General features: G+C 37.7%; 3 protein-coding genes across 4 annotated transcripts in view; all 3 read left to right on the top strand.

Annotated features, from left to right (window-relative positions):
- Window positions 1-23,633, top strand: part of LOC146488633 (T-cell leukemia homeobox protein 1-like) — a 120,690-nt gene that overhangs the window by 91,092 nt on the left and 5,965 nt on the right. Inside the window, exon 1 of one of the 2 annotated variants that reach the window (XM_085119064.1) lies at window positions 22,459-22,965. The exons of the other annotated variant lie outside the window; for it this stretch is intronic. The gene's annotated coding sequence lies outside the window, so the exon portion shown is untranslated. Of the gene's footprint in view, window positions 1-22,458; window positions 22,966-23,633 lie in introns of those variants that run through there. 2 annotated transcript variants of the gene reach the window in all.
- LOC146488635 (uncharacterized) lies at window positions 2,472-9,873 on the top strand. The gene is made up of 3 exons (XM_085118994.1): window positions 2,472-2,863; window positions 5,815-7,896; window positions 9,050-9,873. Exons 1-2 carry the CDS (start codon window positions 2,548-2,550, stop codon window positions 6,222-6,224), a joined length of 726 nt encoding a protein of 241 aa, XP_084975120.1. The 5' UTR covers window positions 2,472-2,547; the 3' UTR covers window positions 6,225-7,896; window positions 9,050-9,873.
- LOC146488634 (uncharacterized) lies at window positions 14,797-21,093 on the top strand. Its single transcript, XM_085119006.1, has 2 exons — window positions 14,797-15,163; window positions 18,955-21,093. Exons 1-2 carry the CDS (start codon window positions 14,848-14,850, stop codon window positions 19,362-19,364), a joined length of 726 nt encoding a protein of 241 aa, XP_084975132.1. The 5' UTR covers window positions 14,797-14,847; the 3' UTR covers window positions 19,365-21,093.

Below are 23,633 nucleotides of genomic sequence, written 5' to 3'. Positions count from 1 at the left end.
GTTCATGTTCCATGTCAGACGGTCGTCTAAGCTGTGTGGAAAAGGGCACTAATGCACGGATGGAGTCAGATTGGGTTCCGGCTAAAAAAAATAATAATAAAAAACGAAAAGTAAAAAAACACACTGTAAAAAGCGACACGCACTAGAGCTATTCATAGACCCAACAGATCCGGTTTGTATGAAAATGTAGTCTACTTCTCCTGTACAATGTTACGTGATATCAATTCCAGCTTCAGTTGCGCCTTTAGCTGCGTTGGTCCAAGTGCCCGCAGCGTGTAGCAGATATAACATTCATCAAACAGGTCACAGTGAAAATTACAAACAGCGCCGCCATTGTGGATTGCTACGTCTTACGGCGGTTTGGGTTGTTTTCATTAATCTTGACCTCCATTTTGGTCTCAAAACTGGCAAAATGATTTTCTTTGATATTTTGTTAAACTTGTTGGTCGCTTGGAGTAGACTGCTTTCTTCGAAACAGGGGACTGGATGATGGTGAATTGAAAGAAGCGGCTCGTAATATATTTGAAATGAGAATAACGCATCCTTGAAATGGTCACATTCCTCGAAGACATATTACCACGAGGAGGTAGACAAGGATGAGTATGGTCTTAGCACAGGTAAGAAGTGACCTATTGTGCATGATACCAACAGGTGATGGAAGCCTTTGCAGTTTGTAGTGGGAAAATTGTTAGGAACGGTACAGATGTCAGATTTTCATTCAGTTAAGAGGAAAATCGATTTCTCCTATTGTTAGATGGTCGGATCACTCACGGAGCTCCTTAGGCGCCAATGCTTGGTCCTATTCAAAGCGGAGCATGTCCGATGCCTCCGGTAGATACATTCGATTTTAATTGGAGTTTTCGAACAACTTATTCTTGGTTCTTTGTCTTCTATACGATTGATGACTTCTTTTTTGGTAATCGCCCCATCTCTGAATACTTTTCACAAGAAAACACGATTTTAAAATACGCATGATCGCTTGCCTGTTCCGGCTGTTTTGTATTTCTGACAAGGACTGTTTGAGGTGACTGATGACTTCCGCCACAGGTTGTCGAAATGTCAGTCAATGTCACCTCAAGTAGTCCTTCTCAGGACTAGACTTCACTCACCCGTATGATCACTCACTTGTAACATAACTCCTGGGTTCAAACCATTTATAGTGTCAAATTGGGATAATGTTGTCATCATGTGTCATGAGCTGGTAATTGACTCTAAGTATCGTTCTTAGTGGAAAATGGCGTTAGTAAGAGATGGCTGGCTTCGTCTACCAGAAATACTGTGGAACATTTCACATTTACAGCCCACCAGTAACACGTAAGAATTCATTGAGAAGTAGCTAGCAACGTTGTTGGTAACCAGAAAAATACTTTCAAATTCTCAATGAAAAGGCCTTCAGTGAAACAACTTCAAAAAATAATGGCGATTTCTCGGAGCTAACGACAACATCTTCGAACTGAGGCACCTATGGTGCAGGGTGTAGCAACGCCATCCCTATTGGGTGTGATGACCGTCTAGATATTTGAGTACCTTCAACGCGAATACAAAATGCTCTGTATCGAAGAGATATACATCTCTCCACAAATCATAAATCACACTGTCCACTGTAGAAATAGCGACCATCTACCACCCTTTCTCATGAAATCATGTAACCATGAAACAAATTCATCTAGTGGTCAGCTTAAGCGTAAGTAGATAATTTAGCAACGCGATTCCCGTTGGAGGCTAACACAAAAGACAGATCTCTACACAAGTCATAAAATCACACGATTTACATTTATTTAGAAGTAGCGAACAACCGTTGACATTCCTTGAAATCAATGTGTAAATATCACGCAAAAACTTCAACCCACCTACACTTATCTGTTGTTACATCACTAAAGCCATATACATTTAAATATTGACATCACTGGAACCCAAGTTGCAAATGAGCGTGTTCAACCAGCTTTTTACCTTTAGTTGTCATGGAAATATTTCCGTGAGGAAAGTGGTTACAGGAAATATACTACGAACCTTGTTTAACTTACTATCCTTCGGTTGTTTGTTTCCAAGACAACAGATGGACTCCTCACCCAGAGTTACATCCAAGCTTGGAAAAGTTCAAAGCAAATCGTTTAACCACTGTAACAGCCGCTCGTTCATTTATTTGTCATGATTTGTTTTGTCGACGTTCTCTGAATTCATAACCTAAATAAAACACAACCAAATCCAAACAGAATCCGAGAGCTCGATTGAGATATCAATAAGTCAACTTTAAAACACAAAATGGTACAAACGTTCATACTATTCATTCACACACAATGATAAAGATTTGTTTTTACTTTGAGAAAAAAATATTAATTTGGAATCCCGTTTTACTATTGGTCAGTAATGAGAGCAACATGACTTCATCTGTCATTGTTAGCGACTTACGGAGACAGTGATTGGTGCATTGTAAATGACAAGCATAACGTCATGAGAAATTTGTGGCCAAGGTCTGCAATTCAAGATGCCTTCCCAAAGAAATAATCCTATTTTACACACCAAAGGTTACCTCATTGGGTTAAAAATATGACGTTGAGAAGTGGCAAATTTTCTGCTTTCGATCCTGTTAATGTTCAAGGTTGTGGACTAAACAGCCCGTTTTCAATAAGAAGAATATTAAATCTCCCAGAAGAGAGTACAGAAGAATGTGTTCCATCTTCACCAACCGAGAACGTTCCTCCCGTTCTTCCGCTTGTTCATCGTGTTGTTTGTCCCACTGTACATAATCCTGGAAGCAATGTGTCATGCACAAGTCTCAAGAGTTGGCAAGATTTTGGTATGCCTTACACTTATCTTTGGGGTAATGGAACGCTTCCTTTTAGGAACCAGATATTTCAACCAGGTATATAAATTAAGAGTCAGTTCTTGGTATTGCAAAAAGTTGTTGTTCTTACAATTTTATGTACATGTCATGCCTTCGGCAAAACACAGCAATGAGAATTACGTGACTACTCAGTTTTTCCCTTTTTGTATTTTGTATTTGGGGTTGGAATAAACTTATTATTATAAGTTTTATGAAAGTAAGATTTAAAATTGAATTATTTGAAAGAGAAAGAAATAGTAAATATCGATTCGATTGTTGTTCATCCGTGACAACGTTTGCATCTCGTTGTTCGTAGCACGAAACGAAGAGAGTTCAGTGTATTCACTAATCAACAATGTTGGAGCGATTCGTCGAGGAAAGAGATTGAAAATTGCAAGAAGAGAATGAATTGTTGTTGCGAAGGTTCTATTATTTCTGGCAAAGTGAACTTCTTCCCTGTGACAAATTTATCAGTAAAATAGAGCATGGAATTTCTTGATTGAACTTCGATTTGTTGAAAAGAAGTCAAGGTACTAGGGTTGCGGTACTTGAATTCCTTTTGTCGAAATACGGCCGCTGTTTCTTTTTAAACTGGAGGTTCCTCTGATTCAAAATCTTAGGAGTTTAGACCAGAACACGCTTGTCTGTCATTTAAAATGCAGAAAGCTAACCGATCCGTTCTACCTCAGTTTTCCATTTCATGTGTTTTCAACGATGTATCTCATTGCAAGTTTAAAATTATTTCAAGATGCCGCTAAAATAAAGGGAGAAGCAAATGATTTAGTGTGGAAGAAATAAGGGTAACCTTACTAAACTCTTTTTCATTTTTCACATTTTCATATTTTACGTACTCATGACATGACTCCTGGGTTCAAACCATTTACAATATTATTTAACGAAGTCTTTCTTCTTCGAAAGATCGCCGATGAATGTAAGACATAAAAACAGTTAACTGACACAGCTCTGCTTGTGATATCTTGCGACATAAAAGTTAAATACGGAAGTAACCACGATAGTAGTATAATTTTAAATTGGAAATATTGTACTGTTTGTTTATTGTTTTAACAACGTGAAGGTATTTATTGTAAAATTACCTTTTGATGCCCGGTACTTTTTTATAACAGCTTAGTGCTACCTGATTTAGTTTGGGGAGACAAGGACAATGCCTCACTAATGAATGAATTGCAAATTCTGCAAAACAAAGCAGCTAAGTTGAAATTAGATAGACCACTTCACTCCTCTTCAACTGATGCATTAACAGTCTTGAGATGGCTAAATCTCGAAAAACGTAGGAAATGTCATCGATGTATATATGCATATAAATGTATTAATGGCCAACTGGATCATTCTTTGGACATTGTAAGAAAGAGTGATATGCACTCCTACAATACTCGCAACAAACATAATATAATATATATCTAGTTTTAGGACCTCTATGTAAACCACTTTTAGTGATGGAGCTTCCTAATAAAAGATTATTATTATTATTATTATTATTATTATTATCATTATTATTATTATAATTATTATTATTATTTTTAAAAAAAGATTGTAGTTGTTATCATATATAAAGGACAAGCCCAGTTGTCTTAGCGCCTCTTGTTAGGACAGGCCCGTAGCAAGGCTAAAACAACTGAGGGGGCTAGCAAAATAGATAAACAAAACTACCCCCCCCCCCCCAACCCGCCCCGTCACGTAAAACACGGACTGTTTACGGAGTTTAAGAAAGTCCCGGGGAACGAGGTTGAAAACAAGTCACTCTCTCTTGTAAGCGACCACCCTTGGTGTACGACAAAGTGGTCGTTTACGGGAGGTGACCGCTTACGGGAGAGATCAACAAAATAAGCGTAATACTGGATTGATTAGTTTATTACATAATTTTACCTTAGCAGCTAAAATTAGGCAAATAGAAACTAATTTATTTGATTTTTTTCACATCTATTCATTCTTCTGATGAAACTTTGTATAACAATTCGGAACAGATCTGTCCCGTTTACCTACAGATCTAATTATAGCCATCTTCTCTGTCTGTAAACTGTTATTATCTGTCAGAAAGTTCTGCAAGGCTGATTGGACTGCGTAGAAAACTTAACACGGCAGCGACATGATAGAGACCAAACCAAGAATCAGCAGAACGGCAAAAATTTCCTTCACAAGTACAAGGCCAAACCATGTTATAAAGAACTACAGCATATCGTATCTGAAAAGATCTACGGTCCAAAACATAAAAGCAAACAATCTGCAAGTAACCGCACAACGAAAATGCTGCAAGTATACGCAGGATCTGTCAGCAGTCCGGGGTAGCGTCATTAAAAATTGAACTTTATTTGTCACTTCTAAGTAATGATTTCCTAACGATCATACGTGATTATGCTGGGTGGTCGCTTACCGGAAACAGAAAACAAAATAATAGGTGTAATTTCTGGCCTAAAAAGTGGTCGCGGTCTCTTAAGAAATTTGAGTGGTGGTCGCTTACGAGAGAGCTCTTGAAACAGTATTTAACTGAGAAACGAAACGGTTGTTTACGAAGTGGTCGCTTACGGGAGGTGGTCGCCTACGAGAAGTGGTCGCTATGAGAGAGTTGACTGTAGTTTATTTCAATAGCTTTTACAGCTTGAGATTCATGGTTGATTTCGATCCATTTTGGTTCTTATTTCCGATTCACATGGTAGGAGTGCCTTTGTTGCTGTTGTATATAAAAACAAACTGTTAGCCAAGGAAACTGACAGATAGTAAACAACTTTTTAAAGGTTTTGAAAAGGGAGGCTTGCAGCGTCAGAGTTCAAGACTGATTGCTGCCCATTAATTTGGTTTAATTAATTATTTTTGGCAGATTGTTTTTTAACTTACAAAAATTCTGGGAGGTTCAAACCCCCCCTGCTCCTCCCCCTGCTACGGGCCTGTAGGAATTGCTTGAACTTGATAAAAAATGCATCAGTGCTTTCCGTAAACTCACCAATTTTCTATTCATCTATTGCTTCCCTACTTAGGAATCTTTTCGAAGAAGAAAAGGAGTCCTATGCGAAAGAAGAAGGAGCGTCCACTGTTTTCACCGCATCAAATTCAAACGATGGAGAAAGAATTCGCCAAACAGCGGTACGTAACGGAGGACAAGAGAGCTGAGCTTGCTTTAGAGGTAAACCTTACAGAAACTCAAGTCAAAACCTGGTTTCAAAATCGACGAACAAAGTGGAAAAAGGAAACAAAAGATGAAGCGAATACAGCGTCAAGGCGTTCCCAGGAAGAAATGGAACATGTCTTACTCGCAATGCAGAGCACGAACCCTTTTTGCCAGAAAATTTGTGTTGAGTCGCTTGTTAATCCGTCCAGAGTTTTGCCACAGCATTGTGCTGCACCGGTGTTTTCGACTTTAGACTTCAGAGGATCGTTGGTTTCATAGATTGCTGTTAAATGCTAAGTTTAACACGACTGTTACATGCCGTTGTATATTGTGGTATCAAGTTCAGATTAAGTTGGGAGTTTGTTTATGTTTCCAGTAGCGGATAGATTGTATTTCTAATATCCTACCCAGACAATATGCAACAGAGTAGAAATTGTAGCTTTTTGGGATTTTGTATATAAACATCTGTTTTCTTATTTCGAATTTATTGCATGCTAGGTTTTGCACGATTTAATGCCCAACTCAGAAATTCAATCCATTGCACCCAGGCCGTGTTATATCGAGTCCCTCGCCAAATATCTTGCTAAGTATGTCTTAAACGGAAAGTAAGTTTTTATTTGCCTCGAATACTTCTTCCAAATCAAAACAGTGTTTTACAGCCCCAACTGATAGAATTTGTTTTCAAGAGACGTGAGTCAGTGCATTGTTTTTGTCAAGTGCTTAGCTGATTATTCTTCTCAAACGACCAAGGTCGGTTTTTCTATATTTGTTCCTTTTACTCGCAAAACCTTATGAAAATGAAGAATATATATCATATATTTGTAAAACCTAGATGTATCAATTCGTCTTTTCAATACGAATTGTATAATAACATTAATCTATTATTGTGTTTAATATACGAATTGTATAATAACATTAATCTATTATCGTGTTTAATAGGGGAAGTGTGCTAGTTCTATGATCAGCTTTGTTACAGCGCGAATTAAGCGGACAGGAAAAGCTTTTAAACGGGTGTCAAGTGCTTCTAGAGTTTATGAAATCGTAACATAAGTTCCTCTGGGAAGGATACAGTGGTGTATAGTTCAGCAAGTTATATTATCATGTGAAAGTTTACAGTCATTTCAGCCATGTTCGTAGATGAAACTCTTTGTTATGTATTCTCTTCATGGGTTTGGGTCAAGTATCTTGTGAGTCTAAATGGCCGAAAACGTGATTACTTCAGCCTTTGAAAGTAAGACAGCTTTGATCTGTAAATTTACTTTTTTGTTTGTCTCTTGTATCATATTAATGGCAGCGTTCACAGTGGAATTTGGAGTGTTTGACATGTGGAATTAGCTTTAGTTTACCAGTTGTAATTATTAGTTTCTCAGCAGCCTTTAATTCAATGCCTTAAACTTAAACTCGCCTTTAAAGAAAGCAGTACTTGTCTGGAAACTTGAGACCTGAACAAACAAGCCAACTTATATCATGTCGAAAAAAACCTAGCCTCCCACGCAGACGTTCTTATAGGGGTTCGTCACGCGTTCCTGTGATTCACCACAAAATGTTTTGACTGATACTTATTCACTAGGCTATACAATAAAGAAGGTTTTAACTGAAAAATTTGGTGACAGTGTTCACCACCTAAAAGACATTTCTTTGAGTTGTATGAGCTGACAGGCTGGCAAATAGACCGGGACTTGATTATTTATCAAGAAAAACAGCATGTTGTTTGTATGTTAGTAAGATAGGTGTCCAAAAATAAATTGTTATTTGAATTCTGATTGTGTTTTGTCTGTTTCAACACATAGTGAAAACCTGATGTTAAGCAAGGCTTAGCAAAGGGCTTCCTCTCGCCAGGCAGAACAACAAAATTCCCTTGTCATCAGTTATGCACAACAATAATGGCCCAGACACCAGTTTTGCACTTCAGTGAGAGGGAGCATGTTGCCATGCTGTTGGTACAGGCCATGTAAGTATTTTTATAATTCCAGACCTTTAGCCCTAATGTTACCAGACAAATTTTCCTTTCTGATTTTCACACATTGTTTCTAAAAATAAATTAGACTTTTATTTCTTTGATGATGATTACCTTAACCCTTTCACTTTCTGGGTAATTTAATAATGGAGACGTGTAATGTGGCACCAACATTTGAGTATGTAAACAAAATCCTGATCATCACATTGGCCTTTAACAGTTTGCACTCAAAGCTTTGCCAACTGTTCCTTTTATTGCAGTCTTCACTCAACTTAGTCTCCCTCGCAGCCGTTCTGTGTCTTATCAAAAATGCTCCTCCCCACAAACTGCTGCTCATGTTCCAGCCACATTCCTTTCCCGATTTTAGCCAATCACAGCTACAGTTCCACTTACTGGAACTGCCTCTCACTAAATTATCTCTTGACGACTTGCTTAATCATAGCCCGTGATTTATGGTCAGATTATAGATGTAAGAATCACGTTTAAATAGCCCACTTTGAACAAGAGTGATGGTCTGGCCCGAGAGTAGATGCCCAAGCGATTGCGGGAAGGTTTGGGGGACGTTGCTTATTATTATCATCCCCCCAAACAATCCCACAATCACTTGGGCAGTTACTCTCGACCCAGGCCATCACTCATTTTCAAAGTGGGCTATGGGGTTGAAGTTACATATCTGTGCGACTCCCACTGTGCATCCGTTGTGTTGATAAAAGCCTTTTCAGTTTTGCTTTTACAAGCGTGTCATAAAGCGATTTTCCTTTTGTATATTAAGAGATTCTTCCCTTTTGATCAAAATGCAATGCCACCGCTATGCGTAATGGTGTTTGTATTGATTGCCAGAGGGAAAAGGAATAAAAATAGGCCTGTGCGACTCCCACTCGTGTAATTTTAGCCATGTTCACTTATAGTGTTGCTCTAACGAGTATGTCTTTTACGGAACGCCCTCTCTTGTATGAGATTAGTGGCCGTTCCTTAAAAATCTCTCTGAGCTTTGGTTGTTGCTCTATTAATGCCATTTGCTCATAAGGATTTCCTTTAAGGTTGGCACTGATGGATGATATTGTGTTACAAACGGCTGTTTGTAGTTTGTGATTGTAAGTAATGTCCAGGATTTACAGTCACAACAAATAATTTTTTGTTGTTGCAGAATGACTCAGATTTGGGTGCAGAAGATGAAATAGCGGCAACAACAGCACCCCGTATCATTTCGACGGGGGCAACTGTTGATGATATCCAGTCACTGGTGTTGGCAGCCGTAGGAATGGTAGTCTGCCGTTTCCAAAAAAATCAACATTTTAAGTGCTGTCAACACATTGATTGCAAGCTACTATAGCTTCAATGCTGACTACCCAAAGGACCAGGGTGGTCATAGCAAGAATGTATATTTATTTCTTGAGTATATTTTAATACCTGAGTCAAGACGGAGCAGTCACGCACTGCCGTTAAGTGTTAAAGCAGTGGTAGGCAAGATGAGTAGAATGGCATAGAAACCACTCCACTTTCTTCCATAGAATTGAGTCTGAGATTGGCCAAATGTATGCAGTTTGAGATATAATGAAGAACGTTGAATTTTAGCAAGTTTACAATGAAAAAAGTAAAACCTTTGTGCATGATCAAATTGAATTTTTCTGGTGAGCTTAACCAAGTGACAAAATGCTTATATCCAGCAATTCCTTCTACTAAACCTTGCCACTTAGGTTTCAACAGAAAGAAGTAGTTTAAATCGTTCAGTTTATATTATGTGAGCCAACAAGTAGACATACATGTACACTATTCTCAATATCATTATATAGTTTTAGGTTGTTTATTATATGAATATTAGCAGGTAAAAGAAAGAAAAAAAGTTCAGAGCCGATATATTTCTTGTAGATAAGATGTGATCGTTAATTTCCCTTTCTATGGAACCATTGTTTACTGCATATGTATATATTTGACTGCCTGTTCATTCAATAAAGATGCATGTAACCGAAATTGTTTGCCAATATGATCCATTTAAATGTGTTATTTTAACTCTTTTACATGGGTTAAATGAACTATTTATTTGTGGTTAAATTAACAATTTATTGTAACCTATTTTTTTTTAGTTAAATTAACTAACAATAACTAAAAAGAATGGGTTCTCTCAGATGCACCCCGGGTACTTTTTTAAATGGTTGAATTAACTAATTTTGGATGGTCGCTAACTAAATGTATTACGTTATTTCAACCAAGGATATTGGTTATTCTAACTCTATAAAAATGGTTAAAACTAATATTTTTAGTGGTTAAAACAACATATATATTGAAGTAAAAACAGCTAAACAAATAGGTCAAAATGACCTAATTGATAGTTATTTTAACTTATTCTAAATTAGTTATTTCAAACCAAAAGAATCCAGTTAATTTAAACCGTTTTAAATTGGTCAAACCAACTAAAAAAAAAGGGTTCTCTCAGATGCACTTGGCGACAATTTTAATTGGTTGTTTTAACTAGTCAACTTTTACAGTGTAGGGGTTCGTCACGCGTTCCTGTGACGAACCCCTAAGAACGTCTGCGTGGGAGGCTAAAAAAAACCAAGATGCTAGGTTATTTGAATTTTTGTTGTTTCCCGACCGTAGATATAATTGTTGGTTACAGTAATTCTTAATGAAAGTAAACACTGCTGTCTCACGACTTTAGAGGTTCACAGACCTATATTAACATTTTTGTTTTGTATGTTTTTTAAAACTATTGTCATGTTGAATTTGAAGAATAAACCTTAGTGGAGAATATAAGCAAATCTCAACAAATACGTGAACTGTAAGTCTCTAGTTTAATACAGTCCTTGATTCGGAGTAGCCCGGTCCCATGCGAGAAACTTACGGTCCTCCGTTTCGATAATTGTAATTGTATTTAATTTTCTATTGTGACATATGATTCCCAATACCCTTCTACGGTTTGTTATTTTAGATTGTCTTAGCTTGAGGGAGTTAGGTTGCAGTTGGGACGAAAGGTCTGTTCCTTTCTCCTACCACACCCCCTCCCCCCAACACTTTCTTTTTGTTTATTTGCTATTAGTTAATATGTTCAATTCTTAGTATCTCCCATTATTATTGAATTGTTGTGGCAAATGTATTAAACTGAACTGAACTAAACTAAACTAAAACGCTTGATTCATGGTCAAGGTAGCTGGCACCGGTTTTCAGCTCTTCTCCGCACTTAAACTTTGGCTGGTCAACACAACCACACTTTAACAGATCATACAACAATAATTGTGTTAAATAAATTTCTAATAACTGGCAAATAAGTTATTTGTTTTTCTCGACGTTATAAGTTACAATAGCCATAACATAGACTGTTAAAAACAGCCTTAAATTTCGCTTTGAGTGATTGTAACACAAAAACAAGCTCGGTGACCTGCATTTTCTTATACTATCTAATTGTAATCGGCATTGCAATACGCAACTTAAAAAAAAAAATTAGAGAGTAATTCAGAGCAACATTAAAATCTCGAAAATGTTTATTTCATTAACTAAGTTTTTTCATCTTGCAGTGATCATTTCGATTCCATTCTAAATTTCTCAAAAAACGATGTACAGGGTATTCGCATTTCTTTATGAAGCGATCCTCCATTTTGTCCTAGAACGTTTCTGCCCAGATGCCGTTGAGTTGCGATTCCGTCAATAGCCAGTTTTTCAAATTGTTAAATGGTGTGGCGCCGTTGAAAAAAAGACACTTGGATTTGTCGTTTATCCAAAGCGTCGAAAAACCCTTCAAATTAACTTAAAATAATTAAACTAAAGGAACGATAGAGTGGTAAAAACAAGTAAAAGTGGCGTCGATACACATACTTTGTTCACAAAGGGCAAAAAAAAAAAAAAAAAAAATGAAAATTTCGAAAGATAGAGCTGTCAAAATCTTTTTGCTGTGGAAGACAATTAAATGACATAGGAAATTATTTTCAGATAAAGTTTATGGAAAGTCACGAAGTTTGGCCGTGTTTCCATTAAAACTGAATCGAAAACGTTATGAATGTTCAGAGTCGTTGTAGCCACTTTCTTCCATTTTCCCCCCTATCCCGCCTCGGCTAAATACGGTTAATGGTTTACTTCATGCTATCATACTTTGCATACTTCAGCTTACTCAAGATTAATTAGCTGGCCAGTTTAATCCAATTACATTAATCTAAATTATTGATAATGAGGAATGAAAAGAACAAATTATGTAAACTGGTCGCTTTATGGCCCATATTTGTCTCAACAACCGTTAGATTAAATCATATAGCCAGCGGCATTTTCTATAACTCATGTTGCGGAAGCCACTAAATGACATCTCGTGATCGCTTTTACGGCATAAGGCGTTTTTTCTCAACAGCTGCTAGAACTTCAGAAAAGAAAAAAATATTACAAAGGAAGGAAACAGCTTTAGCCAAGTTAAAATGTTCATGTTCCATGCCAGACGGTCGTCTAAGCTGTGTGGAAAAGGGCACTAATGCACGGATGGAGTCAGATTGGGTTCCGGCTAAAAAAAATAATAATAAAAAACGAAAAGTAAAAAAACACACCGTAAAAAGCGACACACACTAGAGCTATTCATAGACCCAACAGATCCGGTTTGTATGAAAATGTAGTCTACTTCTCCTGTACAATGTTACGTGATATCAATTCCAGCTTCAGTTGCGCCTTTAGCTGCGTTGGTCCAAGTGCCCGCAGCGTGTAGCAGATGTAACATTCATCAAACAGGTCACAGTGAAAATTACAAACAGCGCCGCCATTGTGGATTGCTATGTCTTACGGCGGTTTGGGTTGTTTTCATTAATCTTGACCTCCATTTTGGTCTCAAAACTGGCAAAATGATTTTCTTTGATATTTTGTTAAACTTGTTGGTCGCTTGGAGTAGACTGCTTTCTTCGAAACAGGGGACTGGATGATGGTGAATTGAAAGAAGCGGCTCGTAATATATTTGAAATGAGAATAACGCATCCTTGAAATGGTCACATTCCTCGAAGACATATTACCACGAGGAGGTAGACAAGGATGAGTATGGTCTTAGCTCAGGTAAGAAGTGACCTATTGTGCATGATACCAACAGGTGATGGAAGCCTTTGCAGTTTGTAGTGGGAAAATTGTTAGGAACGGTACAGATGTCAGATTTTCATTCAGTTTAGAGGAAAATCGATTTCTCCTATTGTTAGATGGTCGGATCACTCACGGAGCTCCTTAGGCGCCAATGCTTGGTCCTATTCAAAGCGGAGCATGTCCGATGCCTCCGGTAGATACATTCGATTTTAATTGGAGTTTTCGAACAACTTATTCTTGGTTCTTTGTCTTCTATACGATTGATGACTTCTTTTTTGGTAATCGCCCCATCTCTGAATACTTTTCACAAGAAAACACGATTTTAAAATACGCATGATCGCTTGCCTGTTCCGGCTGTTTTAAATTTCTGACAAGGACTGTTTGAGGTGACTGATGACTTCCGCCACAGGTTGTCGAAATGTCAGTCAATGTCACCTCAAGTAGTCCTTCTCAGGACTAGACTTCACTCACCCGTATGATCACTCACTTGTAACATAACTCCTGGGTTCAAACCATTTATAGTGTCAAATTGGGATAATGTTGTCATCATGTGTCATGAGCTGGTAATTGACTCTAAGTATCGTTCTTAGTGGAAATGGCCTTAGTAAGAGATGGCTGGCTTCGTCTACCAGAAATACTGTGGAACATTTCACATTTGCAGCCCACCAGTAACACGTAAGAAGTCATTGAGAAGTAGCTAGCAACGTTGTTGGCGACCAGAAAAATACTTTCAAATTCTCAATGAAAAGGCCTTCAGTGAAACAACTTCAAAAAATAATGGCGATTTCTCGGAGCTAACGACAACATCTTCGAACTGAGGCACCTATGGTGCAGGGTGTAGCAACGCTATCCCTATTGGGTGTGATGACCGTCTAGATATTTGAGTACCTTCAACGCGAATACAAAATGCTCTGTATCGAAGAGATATACATCTCTCCACAAATCGTAAATCACACTGTCCACTGTAGAAATAGCGACCATCTACCACCCTTTCTCATGAAATCATGTAACCATGAAACAAATTCATCTAGTGGTCAGCTTAAGTGTAAGTAGATAATTTAGCAACGCGATTCCCGTTGGAGGCTAACACAAAAGACAGATCTCTACACAAGTTATAAAATCACACGATTTACATTTATTTAGAAGTAGCGAACAACCGTTGACATTCCTTGAAATCAATGTGTAAATATCACGCAAAAACTTCAACCCACCTACACTTGTCTGTTGTTACATCACTAAAGCCATATACATTTAAATATTGACATCACTGGAACCCAAGTTGCAAATGAGCGTGTTCAACCAGCTTTTTACCTTTAGTTGTCATGGAAATATTTCCGTGAGGAAAGTGGTTACATGAAATATACTACGAACCTTGTTTAACTTACTGTCCTTCGGTTGTTTGTTTCCAAGACAACAGATGGACTCCTCACCCAGAGTTACATCCAAGCTTGGAAAAGTTCAAAGCAAATCGTTTAACCACTGTAACAGCCACTCGTTCATTTATTTGTCATGATTTGTTTTGTCGACGTTCTCTGAATTCATAACCTAAATAAAACACAACCAAATCCAAACAGAATCCGAGAGCTCGATTGAGATATCAATAAGTCAACTTTAAAACACAAAATGGTACAAACGTTCATACTATTCATTCACACACAATGATAAAGATTTGTTTTTTCTTGGAGAAAAAAATATTAATTTGGAATCCCGTTTTACTATTGGTCAGTAATGAGAGCAACATGACTTCATCTGTCAATGTTAGCGACTTACGGAGACAGTGATTGGTGCATTGTAAATGACAATCATAACGTCATGAGAAATTTGTGGCGAACGTCTGCAATTCAAGATGCCTTCCCAAAGAAATAATCCTATTTTACACACCAAAGGTTACCTCATTGGGTTAAAAATATGACGTTGAGAAGTGGCAAATTTTCTGCTTTCGATCCTGTTAATGTTCAAGGTTGTGGACTAAACAGCCCGTTTTCAATAAGAAGAATATTAAATCTCCCAGAAGAGAGTACAGAAGAATGTGTTTCATCTTCACCAACCGAGAACGTTCCTCCCGTTCTTCCGCTTGTTCATCGTGTTGTTTGTCCCACTGTACATAATCCTGGAAGCAATGTGTCATGCACAAGTCTCAAGAGTTGGCAAGATTTTGGTATGCCTTACACTTATCTTTGGGGTAATGGAACGCTTCCTTTTAGGAACCAGATATTTCAACCAGGTATATAAATTAAGAGTCAGTTCTTGGTATTGCAAAAAGTTGTTGTTCTTACAATTGTATGTACATGTCATGCCTTCGGCAAAACACAGCAATGAGAATTACGTGACTACTCAGTTTTTCCCTTTTTGTATTTTGTATTTGGGGTTGGAATAAACTTATTATTATAAGTTTTATGAAAGTAAGATTTAAAATTGAATTATTTGAAAGAGAAAGAAATAGTAAATATCGATTCGATTGTTGTTCATCCGTGACAACGTTTGCATCTCGTTGTTCGTAGCACGAAACGAAGAGAGTTCAGTGTATTCACTAATCAACAATGTTGGAGCGATTCGTCGAGGAAAGAGATTGAAAATTGCAAGAAGAGAATGAATTGTTGTTGCGAAGGTTCTATTACTTCTGGCAAAGTGAACTTCTTCCCTGTGACAAATTTATCAGTAAAATAGAGCATGGAATTTCTTGATTGAACTTCGATTTGTTGAAAAGAAGTCAAGGTACTAGGGTTTCGGTACTCGAATTCCTTTTGTCGAAATACGGCCGCTGTTTCTTTTTAAACTGGAGGTTCCTCTGATTCAAAATCTTAGGATTTTAGACCAGAACACGCTTGTCTGTCATTTAAAATGCAGAAAGCTAACCGATCCGTTCTACCTCAGTTTTCCATTTCATGTGTTTTCAACGATGTATCTCATTACAAGTTTAAATTATTTCAAGATGCGCTAAAATAAAGGGAGAAGCAAATGATTTAGTGTGAAAGAAATAAGGGTAACCTTCAGATGAAAGTTAACTTCATTGAAGGAAAGAACACGCCACCAAGCTTTCTACATGGTAACTTTGTTTGGTCTCATCTTGAAAGGATCGTTAACCGGCCATGAAAATAAGCCAAGGTTAATGTTAAACTTTAACTAGTTTTTACTAAACTCTTTTTCATTTTTCACATTTTCATATTTTACGTACTCATGGCATGACTCCTGGGTTCAAACCATTTACAATTTTATTTAACGAAGTCTTTCTTCTTCGAAAGATCGCCGATGAATGTAGGACATAATAACAGTTAACTGACACAGCTCTGATTGTGATATCTTGCGACATGAAAGTAAAATACGGAAGTAACCACGGTAGTAGTATAATTTTAAATTGGAAATATTGTACTTTTTGTTTATTGTTTTAACAACGTGAAGGTATTTATTGTAAAATTACCTTTTGATGCCCGGTTACTTTTTTATAACAGCTTAGTGCTACCTGATTTAGTTTGGGGAGACAAGGACAATGTCTCACTAATGAATGAATTGCAAATTCTGCAAAACAAAGCAGCTAAGTTGATATTAGATAGACCACTTCACTCCTCTTCAACTGATGCATTAACAGTCTTGAGATGGCTAAATCTCGAAGAACGTAGGAAATGTCATCGATGTATATATGCATATAAAAGTATTAATGGCCAACTGGATCATTCTTTGGACATTGTAAGAAAGAGTGATATGCACTCCTACAATACTCGCAACAAACATACTATAAAGCTCCCCAAAATCAAATACAATTGGGGAAAACATCGTTCGCGGTACCACTGTTTCAATGGACTTTAATTAGTTAGAGAGAACTGTAAGAAATTCGGCAAGTTTGCCAATTTTTAAGAAGTGTCTTTTTTCTGCTTTTAATATTTAAGTTTATATATATTTCGATTTTACCTCTATATTGTATTATTTCTAGTTGTATCATTATACAATATATCTCTAGTTTTAGGACCTCTATGAAAACCACTTTTAGTGATGGAGCTTCTTAAATATTATTATTATTATTATTATTATTATAATTATTATTATTAAAAAAGAATGTAGTTGTTATCATATATAAAGGACGAGCTCAATTGTCTAAGTGCCTCTTGTTAGGACAGGCCCGTAGCCAGGTAGCCTCCCACACAGTCGTTTTTAAGGGCGAGGTAATACGAGTCCCCTAAAAACGACTGCGTGGGAGGCTAGTAGCAAGGCTAAAACAACTGAGGGGGCTTAGCAAAATAGTTAAACAAAACTACCCCCCCTCCCCCCCTAACCGCCCCGTCACCTAAAACACGGACTGATTAGGGAGTTTAAGATGCAACGAGAACAGAAAAAAAAAGTAGATTTAGTTAGTAAAACAATAACTTTGCACCTGCATCGCACTTTTTGGTACATTTTTGCCGTTTCTTTTACCTGGACTACCTTGTGAAATTTCCTAATTTTACGTTTGAAGCAGGACGTAAACAAATGCCAAAAAATTTTCTCTCTCTTTTAAAATTTGGCTTGAACCGGACAGTAAAACTCCGACTGTGGCAGCATTGTGGAACATTTGTACTGCTCTAAATGATCGCATGTCTCAGAAAACAAGTCAACCTCGTTCCCAGAGACTTTTCCCTAGCTTGGCTGCTAGGGAAAAGTCCCTGGGAACGAGGTTGAAAACAAGTCACTCTCTCTTGTAAGCGACCACCCTTGGTGTACGACAAAGTGGTCGTTTACGGGAGGTGCTCGCTTACGGGAGAGATCAACAAAATAAGCGTAATACTAGCCTGCGTAGCTGGCGGTATTGTAGGCACGCGCGAATTAAAGTTTTGGCGGCGGAGCCGTTAGAAGCGACGCCAAAACTTTCTTTCGCGCGCGCCTACAATACCGCCAGCTACTGGATTGATTAGTTTATTACATAAAAATTTTACCTTAGTAGCTAAAATTAGGCAAATAGAAACTAATTTATTTGATTTTTTTCACATCTATTCATTCTTCTGATGAAACTTTGTATAACAATTCGGAACAGATCTGTCCCGTTTACCTACAGATCTAATTATAGCCATCTTCTCTGTCTGTAAACTGTTATTATCTGTCAGAAAGTTCTGCAAGGCTGATCGGACTGCGTAGAAAACTTAACACGACAGCGACATGATAGAGACCAAACCGAGAATCAGCAAAACGGCAAAACTTTCCTTCACAAGTACATGGCCAAACCATGTTATAAAGAACTACAGCATATCGTATCTGAAAAGATCTACGGTCCAAAACATAAAAGCAAACAATCTGTAAGGAACCGTACAACGAAAATGCTGCAAGTATACGCAGGATCTGTCAGCAGTCCGGGGTAGCGTCATTAAGAATTGAACTTTATTTGTCACTTCTAAGTAATGATTTCCTAACGATCATACGTGATTATGCTGGGTGGTCGCTTACCGGAAACAGAAAACAAAATAATAGGTGTAATTTCTGGCCTAAAAAGTGGTCGCGGTCTCTTAAGAAATTTGAGTGGTGGTCGCTTACGAGAGAGCTCTTGAAACAGTATTTAACTGAGAAACAAAACGGTTGTTTACGAAGTGGTCGCTTACGGGGGGTGGTCGCCTACGAGAAGTGGTCGCTATGAGAGAGTTGACTGTAGTTTATTTCAATAGCTTTTACAGCTTGAGATTCATGGTTGATTTCGATCCATTTTGGTTCTTATTTCCGATTCACATGGTAGGAGTGCCTTTGTTGCTGTTGTATATAAAAACAAACTGTTAGCCAAGGAAACTACTGAACTGGTAGTAAACAACTTTTTAAAAGTTTTGAAAAGGGAAGCTTGCAGCGTCAGAGTTCAGGACTGATTGCTGCCCATTAATTTGGTTTAATTAATTAGTTTTTGGCAGATTGTTTTTTAACTTCCAAACATTCTGGGGGGTTCAAACCCCCCCTGCCCCTCCCCTTGCTACGGGCCTGTAGGAATTGCTTGAACTTGATAAAAAATGCATCAGTGCTTTCCGTAAACTCACCAATTTTCTATTCATCTATTGCTTCCCTTCATAGGAATCTTTTCGAAGAAGATAAGGAGTCCTATGCGAAAGAAGAAGGAGCGTCCACTGTTTTCACCGCATCAAATTCAAACGATGGAGAAAGAATTCGCCAAACAGCGGTACGTAACGGAGGACAAGAGAGCTGAGCTTGCTTTAGAGGTAAACCTTACAGAAACTCAAGTCAAAACCTGGTTTCAAAATCGACGAACAAAGTGGAAAAAGGAAACAAAAGATGAAGCGAATACAGCGTCAAGGCGTTCCCAGGAAGAAATGGAACATGTCTTACTCGCAATGCAGAGCACGAACCCTTTTTGCCAGAAAATTTGTGTTGAGTCGCTTGTTAATCCGTCCAGAGTTTTGCCACAGCACTACGCTGCACCGGTGTTTTCGACTTTAGACTTTAGAGGATCGTTGGTTTCATAGATTGCTGTTAAATGCTAAGTTTAACACGACTGTTACATGCCGTTGTATTTTGTGGTATCAAGTTCAGATTAAGTTGGGAGTTTGTTTACGTTTCCAGTAGCGGATAGATTGTATTTTTAATATCCTACCCAGACAATATGCAACAGAGTAGAAATTGTAGCTTTTTGGGATTTTGTATATAATCATCTGTTCTCTTATTTCGAATTTATTGCATGCTAGGTTTTGCACGATTTAATGCCTAACTCAGAAATTCAATCCATTGCACCCAGGCCGTGTTATATCGAGTCCCTCGCCAAATATCTTGCTAAGTATGTCTTAAACGGAAAGTAAGTTTTTATTTGCCTCGAATACTTCTTCCAAATCAAAACAGTGTTTTACAGCCCCAACTGATAGAATTTGTTTTCAATAGACGTGAGGCAGTGCATTGTTTTTGTCAAGTGCTTAGTTGATTATTCTTCTCAAACGACCAAGGTCGGTTTTTCTATATTTGTTCCCTTTACTTGCAAAACCTTATGAAAATGAGGAATATATATCATATATTTGTAAAACCTAGATGTATCAATTCGTCTTTTCAATACGAATTGTATAATAACATTAATCTATTATCGTGTTTAATAGGGGAGGTGTGCTAGTTCTATGATCAGCTTTGTTACAGCACGAATTAAGCGGTCAGGAAAAGCTTTTAAACGGGTGTCCAGTGCCTCTAGAGTTTATGAATCGTAACATTAGTTCATCTGGGAAGGATACAGTGGTGCGGTATAGTTCAGCAAGTTATATTATCATGTGAAAGTTTACAGTCACTTCAGCCATGTTTGTAGATGAAACTCTTTGTTATTACTTAATGACTATGTATTCTCTTCATGGGTTTGGGTCAAATATCTTGTGAGTCTAAATGGCCGAAAACGTGATTACTTCAGCCTTTGAAAGTAAGACAGCTTTGATCTGTAAATTTACTTTTTTGTTTGTCTCTTGTATCATATTAATGGCAGCGTTCACAGTGGAATTTGGAGTGTTTGACATGTGGAATTAGCTTTAGTTTACCAGTTGTAATTATTAGTTCCTCAGCAGCCTTTAATTCAATGCCTTAAACTCGCCTTTAAAGAAAGCAGTACTTGTCTGGAAACTTGAGACCTGAACAAACAAGCCAACTTATATCATGTCGAAAAAAACCAAGATGCCAGGTTATTTGAATTTTCGTTGTTTCCCGACCGTAGATATAATTGTTGGTTACAGTAATTCTTAATGAAAGTAAACACTGCTGTCTCACGACTTTAGAGGTTCACAGACCTATATTAACATTTTTGTTTTGTATGTTTTTTAAAACTATTATCATGTTGAATTTGAAGAATAAACCTTAGTGGAGAATATAAGCAAATCTCAAAAAATACGTGAACTGTAAGTCTCTAGTTTAACACAGTCCTTGATTCGGAGTAGCCCGGTCCTATGCGAGAAACTTACGGTCCTCCGTTTCGATAATTGTAATTGTATTTAATTTTCTATTGTGACATATGATTCCCAATACCCTTCTACGGTTTGTTATTTTAGATTGTCTTAGCTTGAGGGAGTTAGGTTGCAGTTGGGACGAAAAGTCTGTTCCTTTCTCCTACCACACCCCCTCCCCCCAACACTTTCTTTTTGTTTATTTGCTATTAGTTAATATGTTCAATTCTTAGTATCTCCCATTATTATTGAATTGTCGTGGCAAATGCATTAAACTGAACTGAACTAAAGTAAACTAAAACGCTTGATTCATGGTCAAAGTAGTGGCACCGGTTTTCAGCTCTTCTCCGCACTTAAACTTTGGCTGGTCAACACAACCACACTTTAACAGATCATACAACAATAATTGTGTCAAACAAATTTCTAATAACTGGCAAATAAGTGATTTGCTTTTCTCGACGTTATAAGTTACAATAGCCATAATCTAGACTGTTAAAAACAGCCTTAAATTTCGCTTTGAGTGATTGTAACACAAAAACAAGCTCGGTGACCTCCATTTTTCTTATACTATCTAATTGTAATCAGCATCGCTGATACGCAACTTAAAAAAAAATTAGAGAGTAATTCAGAGCAACATTAAAATCTCGAGTGATCATTTCGATTCCATTTTAAATTTCTCAAAAAATGATGTACAGGGTATTCGCATTTCTTTATGAAGCGATCCTTCATTTTGTTCTAGAACGTTTCTGCCCAGGTGCCGTTGAGTTGCGATTCCGTCAATAGCCAGTTTTTCAAATTGTTAAATGGTGTGGCGCCGTTGAAAAAAAGACACTTGGATTTGTCGTTTATCCAAAGCGTCGAAAAACCCTTCAAATTAACTTAAAATAATTAAACTAAAGGAACGATAGAGTGGTAAAAACAAGTAAAAGTGGCGTCGATACACATACTTTGTTCACAGAAAGGCCCCCCCAAAAAAAAGAAAAAAGGAAAATTTCGAAAGATAGAGCTGTCAAAATCTTTTTGCTGTGGAAAGATCAAGTCACAAAGACAATTAAATGACATAGCAAATTATTTTCAGATAAAGTTTACGGAAAGTCACGAAGTTTGGCCGTGTTTCCATTAAAACTGAATCGAAAACGTTCTGAATGTTCAGAGTCGTTGTAGCCACTTTCTCCCATTTCTCCCCCCCTCTCCCGCCTCGGCTAAATACGGTTAATGGTTTACTTCATGCTATCATACTTTGCATACTCCGGCATACTCAAGATTAATTAGCTGGTCAGTTTAATCCAATTACATTAATCTAAGTTATTGATAATGAGGAATGAAAAGAACAAATTATGTAAACTGGTCGCTTTATGGCCCATATTTGTCTCAACAACCGTTAGATTAAATCATATAGCCAGCGGCACTTGACATCTCGCGATCGCGTTCTATGGTATAAGGCGTTTTTCGCAACAGCTGCTAGAACTTCAGAAAAGAAAAAAAATATTACAAAGGAAGGAAGCAGCTTTAACCAAGTTAAAATGTTCATGTTCCATGTCAGAAGGTCGTCTAAGCTCTGTGGAAAAGGGCACTAACGCACAGATGGAGTCAGATTGGGTTCCGGCTTAAAAAAGAAACGAAAAGTAAAAAAAATACACCGTAAAAAAGCGACACATATAGAGCTATTCATAGACCAGACAGATCCGGTTTGTATGAAAATGTAGCCGTAAAGAAGAGTATTAGATTTAATTTTCTACTTCTCCTGTACAATGTTACGTGATATCAATTCCATCTTCAGTTGCGCCTTTAGCTGCGTTGGTCCAAGTGCACGCAGCGTGTAGCAGATATAAAATTCATCAAACAGGTCACAGTGAAAATTACAAACAGCACCGCCATTATGAATTGCTATGTCTTACGGCGGTTTTGGTTGTTTTCATTAATCTTGACCTCCTTTTTGGTCTCAAAACTGGCAAAATGATTTTCTTTAATGTTTTGTTAAACTTGTTGGTCGCTTGGAGTAGACTGCTTTCTTCGAAACAGGGGACTGGATGATGGTGAATTGAAAGAAGCGGCTCGTAATATATTTGAAATGAGAATAACGCATCCTTGAAATGGTCACATTCCTCGAAGACATATTACCACGAGGAGGTAGACAAGGATGAGTATGGTCTTAGCACAGGTAAGAAGTGACCTATTGTGCATGATACCAACAGGTGATGGAAGCCTTTGCAGTTTGTAGTGGGAAAATTGTTAGGAACGGTACAGATGTCAGATTTTCATTCAGTTTAGAGGAAAATCGATTTCTCCTATTGTTAGATGGTCGGATCACTCACGGAGCTCCTTAGGCGCCATTCAGGGCGCCATTCCTTGGTCCTATTCAAAGCGGAGCATGTCCAATGCCTCCGGCAGATACAATCGATTTTGATTGGAGTTTTCGAACAACTTTTTTCATGGTTCTTTGTTTTCTATACGAATGATGACTTTTTTTGGTAATCGCCCCATCTCTGAATACTTTTGACAAGAAAACACGATTAATACGCATGATCGCTTGCCTGTTCCGGCTGTTTTGTATTTCTGACAAGGACTGTTTGAGGTGACTGATGACTTCCGCCACAGGTTGTCGAAATGTCAGTCAATGTCACCTCAAGTAGTCCTTCTCAGGACTAGACTTCACTCACCCGGATGATCACTCACTTGTAACATAACTCCTGGGTTCAAACCATTTATAGTGTCAAATTGGGATAATGTTGTCATCATGTGTCATGAGCTGGTAATTGACTCTTAGTATCGTTCTTAGTGGAAAATGGCCTTAGTAGGAGATCGCTGGTTTTGTCTACCAGAAATACT

Source organism: Pavona decussata, unplaced genomic scaffold (genome assembly GCF_977016875.1).
Source record: "Pavona decussata unplaced genomic scaffold, jaPavDecu1.1 SCAFFOLD_9, whole genome shotgun sequence".
In the NCBI taxonomy this organism is placed as follows: domain Eukaryota; kingdom Metazoa; phylum Cnidaria; class Anthozoa; order Scleractinia; family Agariciidae; genus Pavona; species Pavona decussata.
This window is presented reverse-complemented; position numbering and strand designations above follow the sequence as displayed.

Excerpts from the sequence above, each read along its gene's own strand:
- LOC146488635 (XM_085118994.1), top strand. The coding sequence starts at position 2,548 with ATGACGTTGAGAAGTGGCAAATTTTCTGCTTTCGATCCTGTTAATGTT. Across the intron at positions 2,864-5,814 it reads GAACCAGATATTTCAACCAG|GAATCTTTTCGAAGAAGAAA; the intron begins GTATATAAATTA and ends TTCCCTACTTAG.
- LOC146488634 (XM_085119006.1), top strand. The coding sequence starts at position 14,848 with ATGACGTTGAGAAGTGGCAAATTTTCTGCTTTCGATCCTGTTAATGTT. Across the intron at positions 15,164-18,954 it reads GAACCAGATATTTCAACCAG|GAATCTTTTCGAAGAAGATA; the intron begins GTATATAAATTA and ends TTCCCTTCATAG.